Below are 13,583 nucleotides of genomic sequence, written 5' to 3'. Positions count from 1 at the left end.
CTTCAGGAAAACAAAAAGTACTACAAGAAAGGTAAAATAATCAGATTGTACACTATGGCTTGAATGTGAATTATCTTTACATACCTGTACCCATCAGTAGTGATCTGTATTTAGAAACTGTATTAGGAGGATACGTGTGAAAGGTATGCAGGGGTTTAAGAAAACTATACTTCTCCATTGATTTATTTTGGAGTAATATCTAAAACTGAAAAAACGGAGACATGGCTATGCAAACCCATTATTTTGAATATGAAAGTAATTACCACAAAGGAACAGCACATAGCTGAAAGTGGCCATAGCCAGGGAGTAGGAATTGGGTTGAGGCACAGGGAGCAAAGGACAATGATTTTTTAGAAGCCTTATGGAAGTGACTTTAAATTATAACCACGTATATAACATTGATTTAAAAAAATATTCATGGGAAGAAAGTACATTTCAAGGACTCCATTTTTTAAATTACTCATAAACTGGGGCTGGGTGGCTTAGTTGGTTAAACATCCGACTTCAGCTCAGGTCATGATCTCACAGTTTGTGAGTTCGAGCCCTGCGTTGGACTCTGTGCTGACAGCTCAGAGCCTGGAGCCTGCTTTGAATTCTGTGTCTCCCTCTCTCTCTGCCCCTCCCCTGCTCATACTCTGTCTCTGTCTCAAAAACAAACATTAAAAAAATTTTTTTTTAATTACTCATAAAAAGAGTCAAATTATACCTTAATATTAAATGGAAATAATTTAGGTGAGATAACAGTTCTGAGGATGGAGATTTTATATATCTATACACACATATATATATATGTGTATAGATATATAAAATTAAATATATTTATGTGATGTTAAATATTATGCTTAAAATTTTATGTTTAAAAATAATGTTAAAATTATATAAATATTAACATACATAAACATACATTTATTTTAACATTATGTATATCTTTACTATTTAGCATAACCCATACTAGGTCTGTAATTCTGAATCAGAGATGCCTGCCTATTGGTTTTTAACTATAGCTTGATGTATTCTAATACCTAGAAACTCTATTTGACTTCAATTTCCTGAAAGTTATGAGGAAAACTGCAATGAAATTTTAGAATAAGTCCTTAAAATATCAGTCTGAGGGGACACTTACATTGGACATAAAGAGTAGATGCACAACCTGGTTTCTATAACTTGTGCTGCATAAGAAAGAAATACTTTAGGGGCGCCTGGGTGGCGCAGTCGGTTAAGCGTCCGACTTCAGCCAGGTCACGATCTCGCGGTCCGTGAGTTCGAGCCCCGCGTCGGGCTCTGGGCTGATGGCTCAGAGCCTGGAGCCTGTTTCCGATTCTGTGTCTCCCTCTCTCTCTGCCCCTCCCCCGTTCATGCTCTGTCTCATTCTGTCCCAAAAATAAATAAAAAACGTTGAAAAAAAAAATTAAAAAAAAAAAAAAGAAAAAAAGAAAGAAATACTTTAGTCTTTCTTGATTTTAAGTGCAGGAACAGAGATGCTTGAATAAAAGCCACTGATGAAACATTAATATGGTGACGGGCATATTGTTAATCAAGTTGATACATGTATATTTAGTGGTTCTCCTTTACAGGCATAAAATAAACATATGTGGACCCTAAAGAGAGATGTGAGAGGCTAAAATTTTAAATGAGGTCAATCCTATGTTAATCAAGCCCAAATAAATAATTAAAAAGGCATGCACATGAACATAAAATTTAAAAGAGAAAAAAAGTTTAAAATGTTAACTTAAATAAAACTCTAGAATTATGCTGTCCAATATAGTAGCCACAAGAGCACTTGAAATGTGGCTAGTCTGAAGTGAGATGTACTATAGTTGGAAGACATGGTACACAGAAAAATGTGTAAAATACCTGAATATTTTTTCATACTGAGTGCATGCCGAGACGATGACATTTGTATACAGTGTTAAAGTACACTATTAAAATACATTTTGGGGCTCCTGGGTGGCTCAGTTGGTTAAGCATCCAACTTAGGCTCAGGTCATAGGTCATGATGTCACGGTTCATGAGTTCCAGCCGCACGTTGGGCTCTCTGCTGTCAGCAAGGGTCCGGCTTTGGATCCTCTGTCCGCCCCCACTCTGCCCCTCCCCTGATTATGCTCTCTCTTAAAACTAAATAAACATTAACAAAATAAATTTCATCTGTTTCTTGTTACTTTTTTAGTGTGGCTACTAGAATATTTAAAATTACAAATATGTCTCACATTATATTATATATTGGACATTATATATTACAGAACAGACATTATATTGCCAGAACAATTATGACAAGAGAAACTTCATGATTTTTAAGTTATCAACCCTAACTTAATTATCAACCCTAACCCTAACGTCCTCAACCCTTAGTTCCCAACTTCCTTTCAAACTACAAAGAACCTAGCTTTTTGACCCTAGTTCTGAACCCAACAGTTGACTGAAAACTATATCCAGAGGGAGGGCTTTACTTCTAGAATGGCTTCTTAAATTAGATTCACTGATTTTGGAGCCCATTAACTATCAATATATTTTATTTTTCAACATAACAGAAACATGTATCTGAATCTGAAGATCAAATATACATTACTTAAACAATTTAGGGGTGCCTGGGTGGCTCAGTCTGTTAAGTGTCTGACTTTGGCTCAGGTTATGATCTCAAGGCTCCTACGTTCAAGCCCCATGTTGGGCTCTGTCTGTGCTGATAGCCTGCTTTAGATTCTGTCTTTGTCTTTCTCTGCCCCTCCCTCACTCATGCTTGCTCACTCTCTCAAAAATAAACATTAAAAAAAAAATTTTTTTTTTAATTTAGGATAGATATTAAAAACCATGTTTGATAATTTTAATCCTGAAATTATAGTTTTTTAAAGTTATGGGGGGTTTATATGATATCTATTTATAGGGAGATAACATATCTTTGCAAATAGATGCACAAAAGTTACAGAAACTACAAAAATGGAATATACTGGAATAATTATGTAGATTCCCACCATGAACACAATTCATATAGAACCCATGAGTAACACTAAGTATTAATTCTTTCAACAATATTTAGGAGCAGCTATAATGTGCCAGACACTCTATTAGATAGGGGGATGGATTTATTAGCAAACAAAATCAGATGGGATTCTTGCCCTTTTGGAGCTTATGTTTTAATAGAGACAAAGAAACATTATGCAAATAAAAACAAAAACCTAATGATGTGATGGGTGCTGTGAAGAAGGGCTTATGGTACAGCAACATCGTACGATTAGGGGCATGTGATCTGATTTGGAGAGTAAGAGTTCGTTGCCCTATGGAAGAGCTGAAGGAGAAGTTGAAAAGGGAAGGGTCCCTATGTAGAGACATGGGTGGGTAGATTATGCAGCACCTCTCAAGGCCATGGGAAGGCACTGGGAAGCTACTGAAGGATTTTAAACAAAAAAGGTGCATTTGATTGATTACTTCTAATTTTGAAAAGACTGACTCCTTGGGCTACAGCGTAGGACATGATGGTGTCTTGGATGGTGGGGGGAAAGACAAAGAGAAACAAAGGGACATAAAAGCCAAAAGTAACAGGTCTGGGCCATGAACTGGACATGTGGAGGACCTGTGGGAATGTCAGAGCTGACTGCAAGGTTTTAAGCTTCCATGTGTCAGTGTTACTCACTAAACCGGCAGAGAGCTGAGGAGAGGTCTGGGATGAAGACAGGCCAGGGGACTGGGATATGTCCGGAGAGTGAGCTCAGAAGTATGGAGCACTGCTGATGGGTTAATTAAGACAGTAAGTGGTCATATCAAACATGACCACTGGGTTTCATGACAGGAGGTAACGAGATGCTTAGATGGAGGGGCGGGGGAAAAATCCACACTGAGGTGGCGTAAGGCATGAGTGGGAAGTGAGAAAACAGGGACAGTGAACATAGAGTGCTCTTTCAAGAAAAGCTGGCTGTGAAGGGAAAAAGGGCTGGAGCTGGAGAGGTACTGAGGGGGGCTATCAATAGAGAGAGGCTGTTTTTTGTTTTTTGATTTTTAAATGGCAAGGGAAATTTAAACTTGTTTTAAAAACCTGTGTAAAAGATGTGGTTAAGGAGAAAAGACAAGACAAAATAAACGAACAGGATGAAGTTTTTAAGAAGGTAGAAGGTGGAGGCGGGGTCGGGGGGTGCCTGGGTGGCTCAGTCAGGCAAGCGTCTGACTTCAGCTCAGGTCATGATCTCACAGTTCGTGAGTTTGAGTCCCTCATCGGGCTCTGTGTGGATAGCTCAGAGCCTGGAGCCTGCTTCAGATTCTGTGTCTCCCTCTCTCTCTGCCCCACCCCTGCTTGCACTCTGTCTCTCTCTGCTCTCAAAAATGAACAAACGTTAAAATTTAAAAACAAAACAAACAAACAAACCACAGAAGGTAGAGGGGATGCAGAGGTCCAAAGACTGGTTTGTCATATGCCGGAGAGGGAACTTACTGCTGAAAAGGAACGAACAAAAAGAAAACGGGTACCCTCTTTCACTTTGCTATTTCTGAGCTTTTTTGTTTTTTTCTTCAAAGGAAAAGAAGGAAGCCTAAAGAAACAGGATGTTTTTAAGGCTTTTCAATTTGTACCATCCACAAATAAGGTGAAAAAATTAACTTTATACCATATGTTTGGTTTGAGATTTTGAAAATTAGATCCAACTCAGTAAAAGAATAAAGGTACAGATTAACTTTACATACATTAAGTGTCAATTTTGTTTAAACTTCAGTGTTCACTCTGAGAATATAGGGCTGTTTCTCGTTGCCTGGAACAACTGCTGTGTAAGATACGCCCAGGACATCTGCTGGGAACTTACCATCGTTCGATGTGCAGAGATGAAAACGTCCGTGAAGCTGCTTCTCGAGTTAATAATTTGAAGCCACACTGTGTGTCTCTGATCCCTTTGACACAAAGGAACCACACCAGAAAGTGGAACCCATACATGAGCAGAGTACGGAAGTAAGAACGCTAAAACAAAGACAAAATATAAATGACTTTTCCATTAATCTGTAGAGGACAATTGAAAACACCTGGCTGTAGACAACTGCATTTTAATATTTAATTGACTGGGTAGATCTTACATATGAACACCATTGTTCTGTTGGCTTCACTGGCAAAGTATATTATATTAGAGCAGGGGAGTGGTACCAGGGGAGCAGTTACTCATTTCCCACAGGTTCGAGAAGAATCAGACAAGAAGAATCACAGTGCCTGTGAGGGGTCAGGGCTTTACTCTACCAGAAGTACACCACAGCAGTTTTGGGCTGATGAACCAGCATCTGGTTCATCTATAGATTTTGTGCCTGCTTGCCCCAAATAGATTTCCGTTTCAAAAAAGGTGACAGTTACTGGAGATTCTTGGAAAAACAAAACACTATGGTTTCAACCTAAAGTTCTGTGCTTAGTTAATGAGAATACTGATAGAAAAAGTACAGCAGAGTATCTGTCAAAAAGTCACAGACTAAGGAGTCTGAATCAACTGTCTCTTCAATTAGGTATGGCAGACATCTGATAAATATACTTTTAACAATTAAGTTTTTTAATGCTTTGGATATCAAACCTAAGTGGTCTGTAATCCTATCTGAATATTCACTATTATTAGTAATTACTTTTATTAATAATAGTAACACAACATAATATTCCATTATACATTAAACATTGCAAACGTTAAAACATAAGATAAATAGGTCATTAATTATCATATTCAAGACTTTCATGTTTAAAAGTTTTCTCAAATGTAACAGATCCATGGAATGATACACGATATCATATGTGTATCATAATGCTACACTAGCAACCTACTAAGAATCTATGTAGAACATTTAATATTTCATACTATTTAGTGTTTCCCTTCCTCCTTTTGGCTTTTGCTTTTTATAACTGTAATCTGTAGTGTCATTCTTCATTTACGTGGCTTTTTCTATTATTATCAAACAGAACTATGACGCACCAGTGATAACACAACAAAGTACAGAAAGCCAGTGACCTGAGCAGACTGATTATTTGAATCCTGGCTACATTAATGATTAGGGTGGCCTTGAGCACATTACTTCAACTCTCTATCCCACTTTCCTCTTTTATCAAATGGGAACGAAAATGCCCACCTCACAAAGTTACTGTAAAGATTAAATGAGATAAGATTAAAGCCTTTAGCCAAGTGTTTGGCACAGACAGTAACAGGAACTCAATAAATGTTTTTAATAAAGGAAGAAAGCTTGGGACCTCACTTTACATCCTAACTGCAGTTTCATTTGTGTATTAAACAGGGCAGGAAGGGAAAAAGAATAAAACACTTATCTGTAAGGTATGTGAAACATTTTTTTAAGTGTGTGTGTGTGTCTGTGTGTACGTACTTCTCTGTTTTTATTATATTTCACATCACAAAGGGAAAAAAAGTGAAATAATACAGTGGAACAAAATAGCTGCTGTGCAAATAACTGAAAATGATTAGTCTCCATTCTTTCTACATTAGATAAAATTTTAGAACTCTCTAGAAATAAAAGGTGAAAAGAGTACTAAAGCAAATTGGAAAGAGCATAAGAGCAGCTCACAGAAAAGGACACAAGAGAGCCCTTTGAACATATAAAACAATGGTCATTCTCATTAGCAACCAATAAAACCAAATTTTAACCATAGCATGATACCATGTTATACCCATCCAACTGGCAAGCGTTAAAAGGAATCATAGCATTAAATCTTTTGTTAGGATGTGGAGCAATGGGATTATTCCACTAATGGAAATATGAATCAGTTACCACTTGGAGCAGTTTTGCAAAATGTTTGTCAACTGTAAAACAAACTTTTTGGAAGGATCTATCACTTCTCACTTATCACCTAGAATCATTAGTCATGTTCTGATGTAAACAGGTCTTACCTCTCTAAGCAGATAGGGCAGAAACCTCATCTTAAAATACTTGGGTAATCTCATACCAGCTTGCTCAGAGCCTTTCACATAAAATATTTCCAATAAATACTGGTTGACTGATTAAACCTCCAAAAGAGCACTTATGCTTACAAAAGGAACAAATAGAAACTGAAAGATAGAAAAATTAAAATCACAAGGTAAAAAAAAATAATAATAATAATGCCTATAAACTATTTTCCTTGAATGATCTTCAATGTGATTTAGGTGAACTTACTGGTTACCAAATGGAAATATTCATGGCCACTCTTGCTTGGATGTTAATAGAAGATTTTTGTTTGTTTAAGGATAATGGTTATTTTTAAAAAAACAGAAACACATGGACTTCATATGAAGAACTTAACTTATTTGATTCCTAACATACAAACAAGAGGATCTCCCTTTAATTTTTATTTTAACTTTGCAAAATATCTTATAATTTTAAGACATCTAAAAATATATTATGCAACGGACTTAGTTACATAAAACTAACAGTCATAGAGTAACATTATACGAACTTCTGAAACAGACATTTAAAAATATGAAGGAAAAAGACATTCACTACTTCATTATTAACAATATTCTCTCTAATGCTGATGAAATGTAAACAAGGAATTCAGGTGGAATTTAAGCTGACTGGTACTTTTATTATCTTAAAATAAGTTCAAAGAAGTCCCAAGATGTAACCCAAGACTCTTCGAAGAAATTCTAAGGACATCAAATAAACACCAATGGATTCTATTTTGAATCTTTTAAAAATAATAAATGCAAGAATACCCAGACAATATAAACACCCCTGTTATAACTGTTACACAGAACATATGGGCATATGAACACACTCTCTCTTGCCTTCACTAGCTTCTTAATTACTCTCTTGCTTCCTATTTTTCCAAATCTTTTTTCCTTCACCAAATACATTATCCTTTCTACTTTTCTACATTTTTTAAAAAGGAAAAAAGTAAACATAAAATCATTAATATCAGCCTGGTCTCATTGTTTTTGTTTATACAGATAATTTTTACATAAACAATTATGCAGTATTTATAACACTGTACTCTTTTTTCTTCATATAACCTAATATTTTGGATATTTTCTCATATTATTATATAGACTGCATGATCATCTGTTTTATTGGCTGCATATTTCATCCAGGAAAATATCTGTATTTTCTATTGTTGGAATTTAGCATTTTATCATTTCTTTTTTGTTTTTAGATATCAAGTATTAGGTTTTATTTTTTATTTTTTCTATTTTAGGGAAAGAGAGAAAGAGGTGGAGAAGGGCAGAGGGAGAAAGAGAGAGACAGAGAGAGAGAGAGAGAGAGAGAGAGAGAGAGAATCCTAAGCAGGTTCTACACTCAGCATGGAACCCGAGATGGGACTCGATCCCACAACCTTGGAATCATGTCCTGAGTGAAGATCAAGAATCAAATGCTCAACCAACTGAACCACCCAGGCACCCCTATAGTTTCTATTATTTTATAATTATAAAATTATAAAATTTATATAAGTATAAAATTATAAATAATGTAAACATCTTAGACATATACTCTTCCTCTTCTTATCCCCTGTGCATCAGTAAATTGATGAAGCTGGACTAGCTAATCTCTAAGCAATCTTTCAATTTTAAATTTCTAGGAGTATGATAACCTTGATGGTTAACAGATTACCTTTTTTAAAACCAGTGAGTGTCCACAGAGACATGGAACACTGGATTAGATGCTGAAGGTATTAAAATAATTTCTTTCTTAGGAAGAGTCTAGGTTTCCATACCTGAACATAATTCTTAAGAGGTTCTATGACCCTGCCATCAGTATATCTTGAAAAAAAAAATTTCTTTGTGTCTTATTTCAGAATCGCTGAGGGAGGGAAAGGTTTAACCTTTTATTCCACTGGTTCTCAAACTCTGGGTGTAAGCGTGGCCTGGGAAATTGTTAAAAATGCAGATTCCTGGTTCATTTCTATAGTCTTATTCAGTGTGCCTGGGATTGGCCTAGAAATACACATGTTTAAAACCAAAGAAAAAAACCTCCCCAGATAATTTTGACCTTGGATTGAAAAATACTGCTTTATTCTTGATCTATTTGGCGACTCCAGTAGATGAACCATAAAGAATATAATGGACAATTACTGGGCTTGATACACTGGGCCCACATTTTTAAGTGAATAATAAAAATAATTTTAAAAATTAAAAAAGAATTTAAAATTGCACAGAATAAATTCCTTATTATTTTTTCCTCTCAAGTTACTCCAACTTTTGTAGCCCAATAATACAAATTACAAAATGAAGAATTTAAGGTCTTTAGTGAGGGCAGTCACAACTTGTTAAACTTTAAGATATAGTGCTTTTCTAAGAGGAATAAAGTTAAAAAAAAAAAAAAAGGAAAAAAACAAACTTTAAATGTACTTCAATGTGCCATTAAAAGAAAAACTAAAGGTAAGCTGAATGGTTCAGAACTGTATCATTTAGAAAAGTTTGCCTTATATCAGAACTGAATGGGGACTCCTGTGTCTTAAAAAGAAAAAAAAATAAATAAGCTGCTTGCATCCTAAGTCAAAGTGAAGTTTACATCCTTTTTTGTAAACTCACTGAAAAAAATAATAAATTCCTAAATGTGTTAATCTTTCACACAGTAAAAAATTATTTTCTTTCCCTTTGAAAAGAAATACATTTTTATGAAATTAAACATGAAAGCTTGCTTTTTGCTAATGAGTATGAAAAAAAGAAAAACAAAATCTGATCCAGGCCAGTTAGTAAAGCCTCACCTGAGCAATTGATTCTTTTTCCAAGTGAGCTCGAGATCCACATGCAATAGCCATTTGGTCCTGAGGAAAAAGCAGTAAAATGATTTGTCAGTATTTGAATATTATATTTGAATATCAATAATCAAATGTGTATTACGCTAAGCGAAATAAGAGAAAGACATATACCATATGATTTCACTCATGTGGAATTTAAGAAACAAAACAGATGAACAAATGGGAAGGGGGAAAAAAGAGACAGGGAAACAAACCACAAGAGACTCTTAACGACAGAGAACAAACTGAGGGTTGATGGAGGGAGGTGGTGGGAGATGTGCTAGATGGGTACTAAGGACGACACTTGTGATGAGCCCTGGGTATTGTATGTAAGTGATGAATCATTGAATTCTACTCCTTAAGCCAATATTGCACTGTATGTTAACTAATTAAAATGTAAACAAAAATTTTTAAAAATAAATATTAATAAAAACATTTATTTTCAATCCAAGTATCTCATTTTTTAGACACTGATTTTTTTTTTTTTTAAGTCACATTAAATATCTTCAAAGGCTTACTAAGGTATTCAGAATATGTACAGCTTCAAGAAGCCTGATTATACTTACTAAGAGGCCAATATTCAGGGCTAAATATCAGGGGCAGGTACAACTTGAAAATTCATATTTTTAAATGATTTTTCTGATTAAAAACACTGTATCAACATAGAGGGAAAAATAGTGGTATTAGAAAGAAAAGGGTATCTGCAGATGGTATGATTATATCTATATAATCATTACTTTCTGGAAAATCCAAGATTATCAACTACTATAGTAAAAACTACTACAAACATTAAGGGAATTAAAAAAGTGGAACAAAATGAATATATATCATACTAGTCTTCATATGTACAAACAATAATCAGAAAATATAATGGAAGACAGTATTTGTAAAGTCAAGAAAGGAAAATCTAGAAATAAACTTTACAAAAACGTAGCAATATCTAAATAAAGAAAACATGTATATGGTACCAAGGAAAACAAAAGAATCCAACACATAGAAGGGCGTACCATGATCATGGATGAGAACATGTGTTGACAGTATCAAAAATCAATTCTCCCTAAAATTAATCTTTAAATTTAGTACCATACTGATAGAAATATCAAAATAATTTTCCATTGAACCAGACAAGCTAATTTTTAGAGTTAATATTGAAAAATAAAGAACCGGGGCGCCTGGGTGGCGCAGTCGGTTAAGCGTCCGACTTCAGCCAGGTCACGATCTCGCGGTCCGTGAGTTCGAGCCCCGCGTCGGGCTCTGGGCTGATGGCTCAGAGCCTGGAGCCTGTTTCCGATTCTGTGTCTCCCTCTCTCTCTGCCCCTCCCCCGTTCATGCTCTGTCTCTCTCTGTCCCAAAAATAAATAAATGTTGAAAAAAAAAATTAAAAAAAAAAAAAATAAATAAATAAAAAAAAAGAAAAATAAAGAACCAAAAGAACCAGGAAAATTCTAAGAATGAGGAATGACTAGCCTTAGAGGATTTAATATACATTATAAAGCTATAATAATTAAAACTACAGTACTAGAAAATGAATAGATAAGTCCATGAACCAGAAAGGAAAAGCCAGAAACACACACACCACACAAATATGGATATTTAGAATATGACAAAGATGATGTTTTTAAGTAGTGGGTAAAAACTGAATTGATAAATGCTGTGGGACATCTGGGTAGCCACTTGGAAACCAAATTAAGTTGAACCTGGGCCTCATACTGAAAAGTAGGATATATTTCAGATACATCAAAGATTTAAGTGTAAAATATCAGGAATAATTAAAAAAACTTTTTTAATGTTTATTTATTTTTGAGATAGAGAGAGAGAATGACTGGGGGAGGGACAGAAAGAGAGGAAGACACAGAATCTGAAGCAGGCTCCAGGCTCTGTACTGTCAGCACAGAGCCCAATGTGGGGCTTGAACCCACAAACTGTGAGATCATGACCTGAGCTGAAGTCGGACACTCAACCGACTGAGCCACCCAGGCGGCCCAGGAATAATTTTTAAAATGACCTCAAGGAAAACATAAGTACACAAAATCTAGAAGAAAAGATAGATCAATTTGACAACAATTTTTTTAAAAAACTGTGTAGAGAGAGGGGCGCCTGGGTGGCTCAGTTGGTTAAGCATCTGACTCTTGATTTCAGCTCAGGCCATGATCTCATGGTTTATGAGATCAAGCTCTGTGTTGGGCTCTGTGCTGTCAGCACAGAGCCTGCTGGGGATTCTCTCTCTCTCTGCCCCTCCCCTCGTCTTAAAATGAACTTAATTCTTTTTTTAAATTTTAACAAAAACCCAAGCATTTTCAAAATTAAAAGACAAATATATTGGGGGGATATATTGGTAATTTATATTACAGACAAAAGGATTAGTTCCAAAATGCTAAAGTACTCCTACAAACTATTATAAAAGTATCCAACTCAGTTGGAAAAGCGGCAAAGTCTATGAACAGACTGTTCATAAAAGAGGAAGTGAAAACTGCTCTTAAACAACTGAAAACATCCTCAATCACACTTAAGAGCAAGGCGAACAGTGTTTACTATATGGTGCCTACACACTCTACAGGCAGCAATGTGACAAATGATCAAAACTACAAATATACATATAATCTGACCCACCAATTCCACCACCAGGAATTTTCCTGTAAATAAACTTGTATATGTGGGAAAGGACTTTCATTCAGCGTTAATCATTTCAGTATTGCTTCTAGCAGCAAAGCAATCCTGTAGATCTATCCAAAGGCATTAGTTACGATATTGTGCAAGCATAAGGAAGCACTCTGCTATATAAATGTGGCTCAGTCTCCAAGGTACATCATTAAGTGGAAACAACAGAATAGTAATAGTGTTACAATCTGCATTTTTAAATAAAGAATACTTATAGCATCTTCCAGATGGATATGCAAGAAATAAATAACTGGTTACTTCTGAGAGTAACTAAGTGACTAAGCTGAGCAATGAAGCATGGGCCTCCTTTCACTGTTTTCTTCTTATACCATTTGACCTTTAAACCATTCACCAAAATAAACAGAATAAAAAAGTGCATATTGAAAAAAAAAATTTGTCAAGCACGTAAATTTACACATAGTAAAACTTTATTATAAAGAGAAAAGTCATGTATAATCTCACTACCTAAAAGCAGCCACTGATAGTATTTCATATATTTTTTTTGTATTCTTTTTTTTCTCTGCATTTAAAACCATAGCTGAAATTCACCTATATGTCATGTTCTTTTCCATTTAAAATAATCCAAAAATTTCTTATGTTCAAGTTCACTGTTTTGCATAAAAGTAGAGAGAATTGGAAAATGAAGCCCTCATGTACCCACAACGTGGTTCAACAATTATCAATACATTACAAAAAATTAAAAAAAAAAAAAAAACCAATACATGGCCAACCTTGCTTCTTCTACAGCCCCTCATCACTACCCCACTCAACAAATCGGCTGATATTTCTTTTACCTGTGGGTTCCCCCTACTCTTTTTTTCTTATACTTATTTGTTGAAGAAACTATGTAACTTGTCTTGTAGACTTACCCAGGTTTTGGATTTTGTTGATTGTATCCACACTGGTGACATTTATCATGTTCCTCTGTTCCCAGTGTTCCCTGTAAACTGGTTGTTTGGGTTAGAAGCTTGATAAGATTCAAGTTTACTTTTCAAGAACTTATCATAGCAGTGTTGCATGTCCATCTTTCTTTTTGTGTCAAGGGCAAGTGCAATATTATATTTCACCATAGAGATTTACCATACTTTCACTGTTTGTGTATGTGTTGACTATTTCTAATTTCATGTTTTCAGAAAGGGGCTCAAAAGAACATCTTTGGATATAAAACTCTAATTGTATTTTGGATTTCCTTCTTTGGAAAAAGTCATACAAATAGAATACTAAGTTGAAAGTATGAATGTTTTAAATATATATGAGCCAA

The 13,583-nt window shown here is 35.1% G+C and overlaps 1 protein-coding gene across 3 annotated transcripts in view; it reads right to left on the bottom strand.

Moving 5' to 3' along the window:
- ALG5 (ALG5 dolichyl-phosphate beta-glucosyltransferase) overlaps positions 1-13,583 on the bottom strand; it is a 43,297-nt gene that overhangs the window by 6,113 nt on the left and 23,601 nt on the right. For all 3 annotated transcript variants that reach the window (XM_086713321.1, XM_025924206.2, XM_086713327.1), the window contains 2 exons: positions 9,632-9,691; positions 4,782-4,933 (listed from right to left, as the gene is read on the bottom strand). In XM_086713321.1, the coding sequence (XP_086569447.1) occupies positions 4,782-4,933; positions 9,632-9,691 (212 nt within the window). The remainder of the gene's footprint in view (positions 1-4,781; positions 4,934-9,631; positions 9,692-13,583) is intronic.

This window comes from Puma concolor, chromosome A1, assembly GCF_028749965.1.
Source record: "Puma concolor isolate L17-30 chromosome A1, mPumCon1.1.hap2, whole genome shotgun sequence".
NCBI lineage: Eukaryota > Metazoa > Chordata > Mammalia > Carnivora > Felidae > Puma > Puma concolor.
Note: the sequence above shows the minus strand (reverse complement) of the source record. Positions and strands in the feature narration are given on the sequence as shown.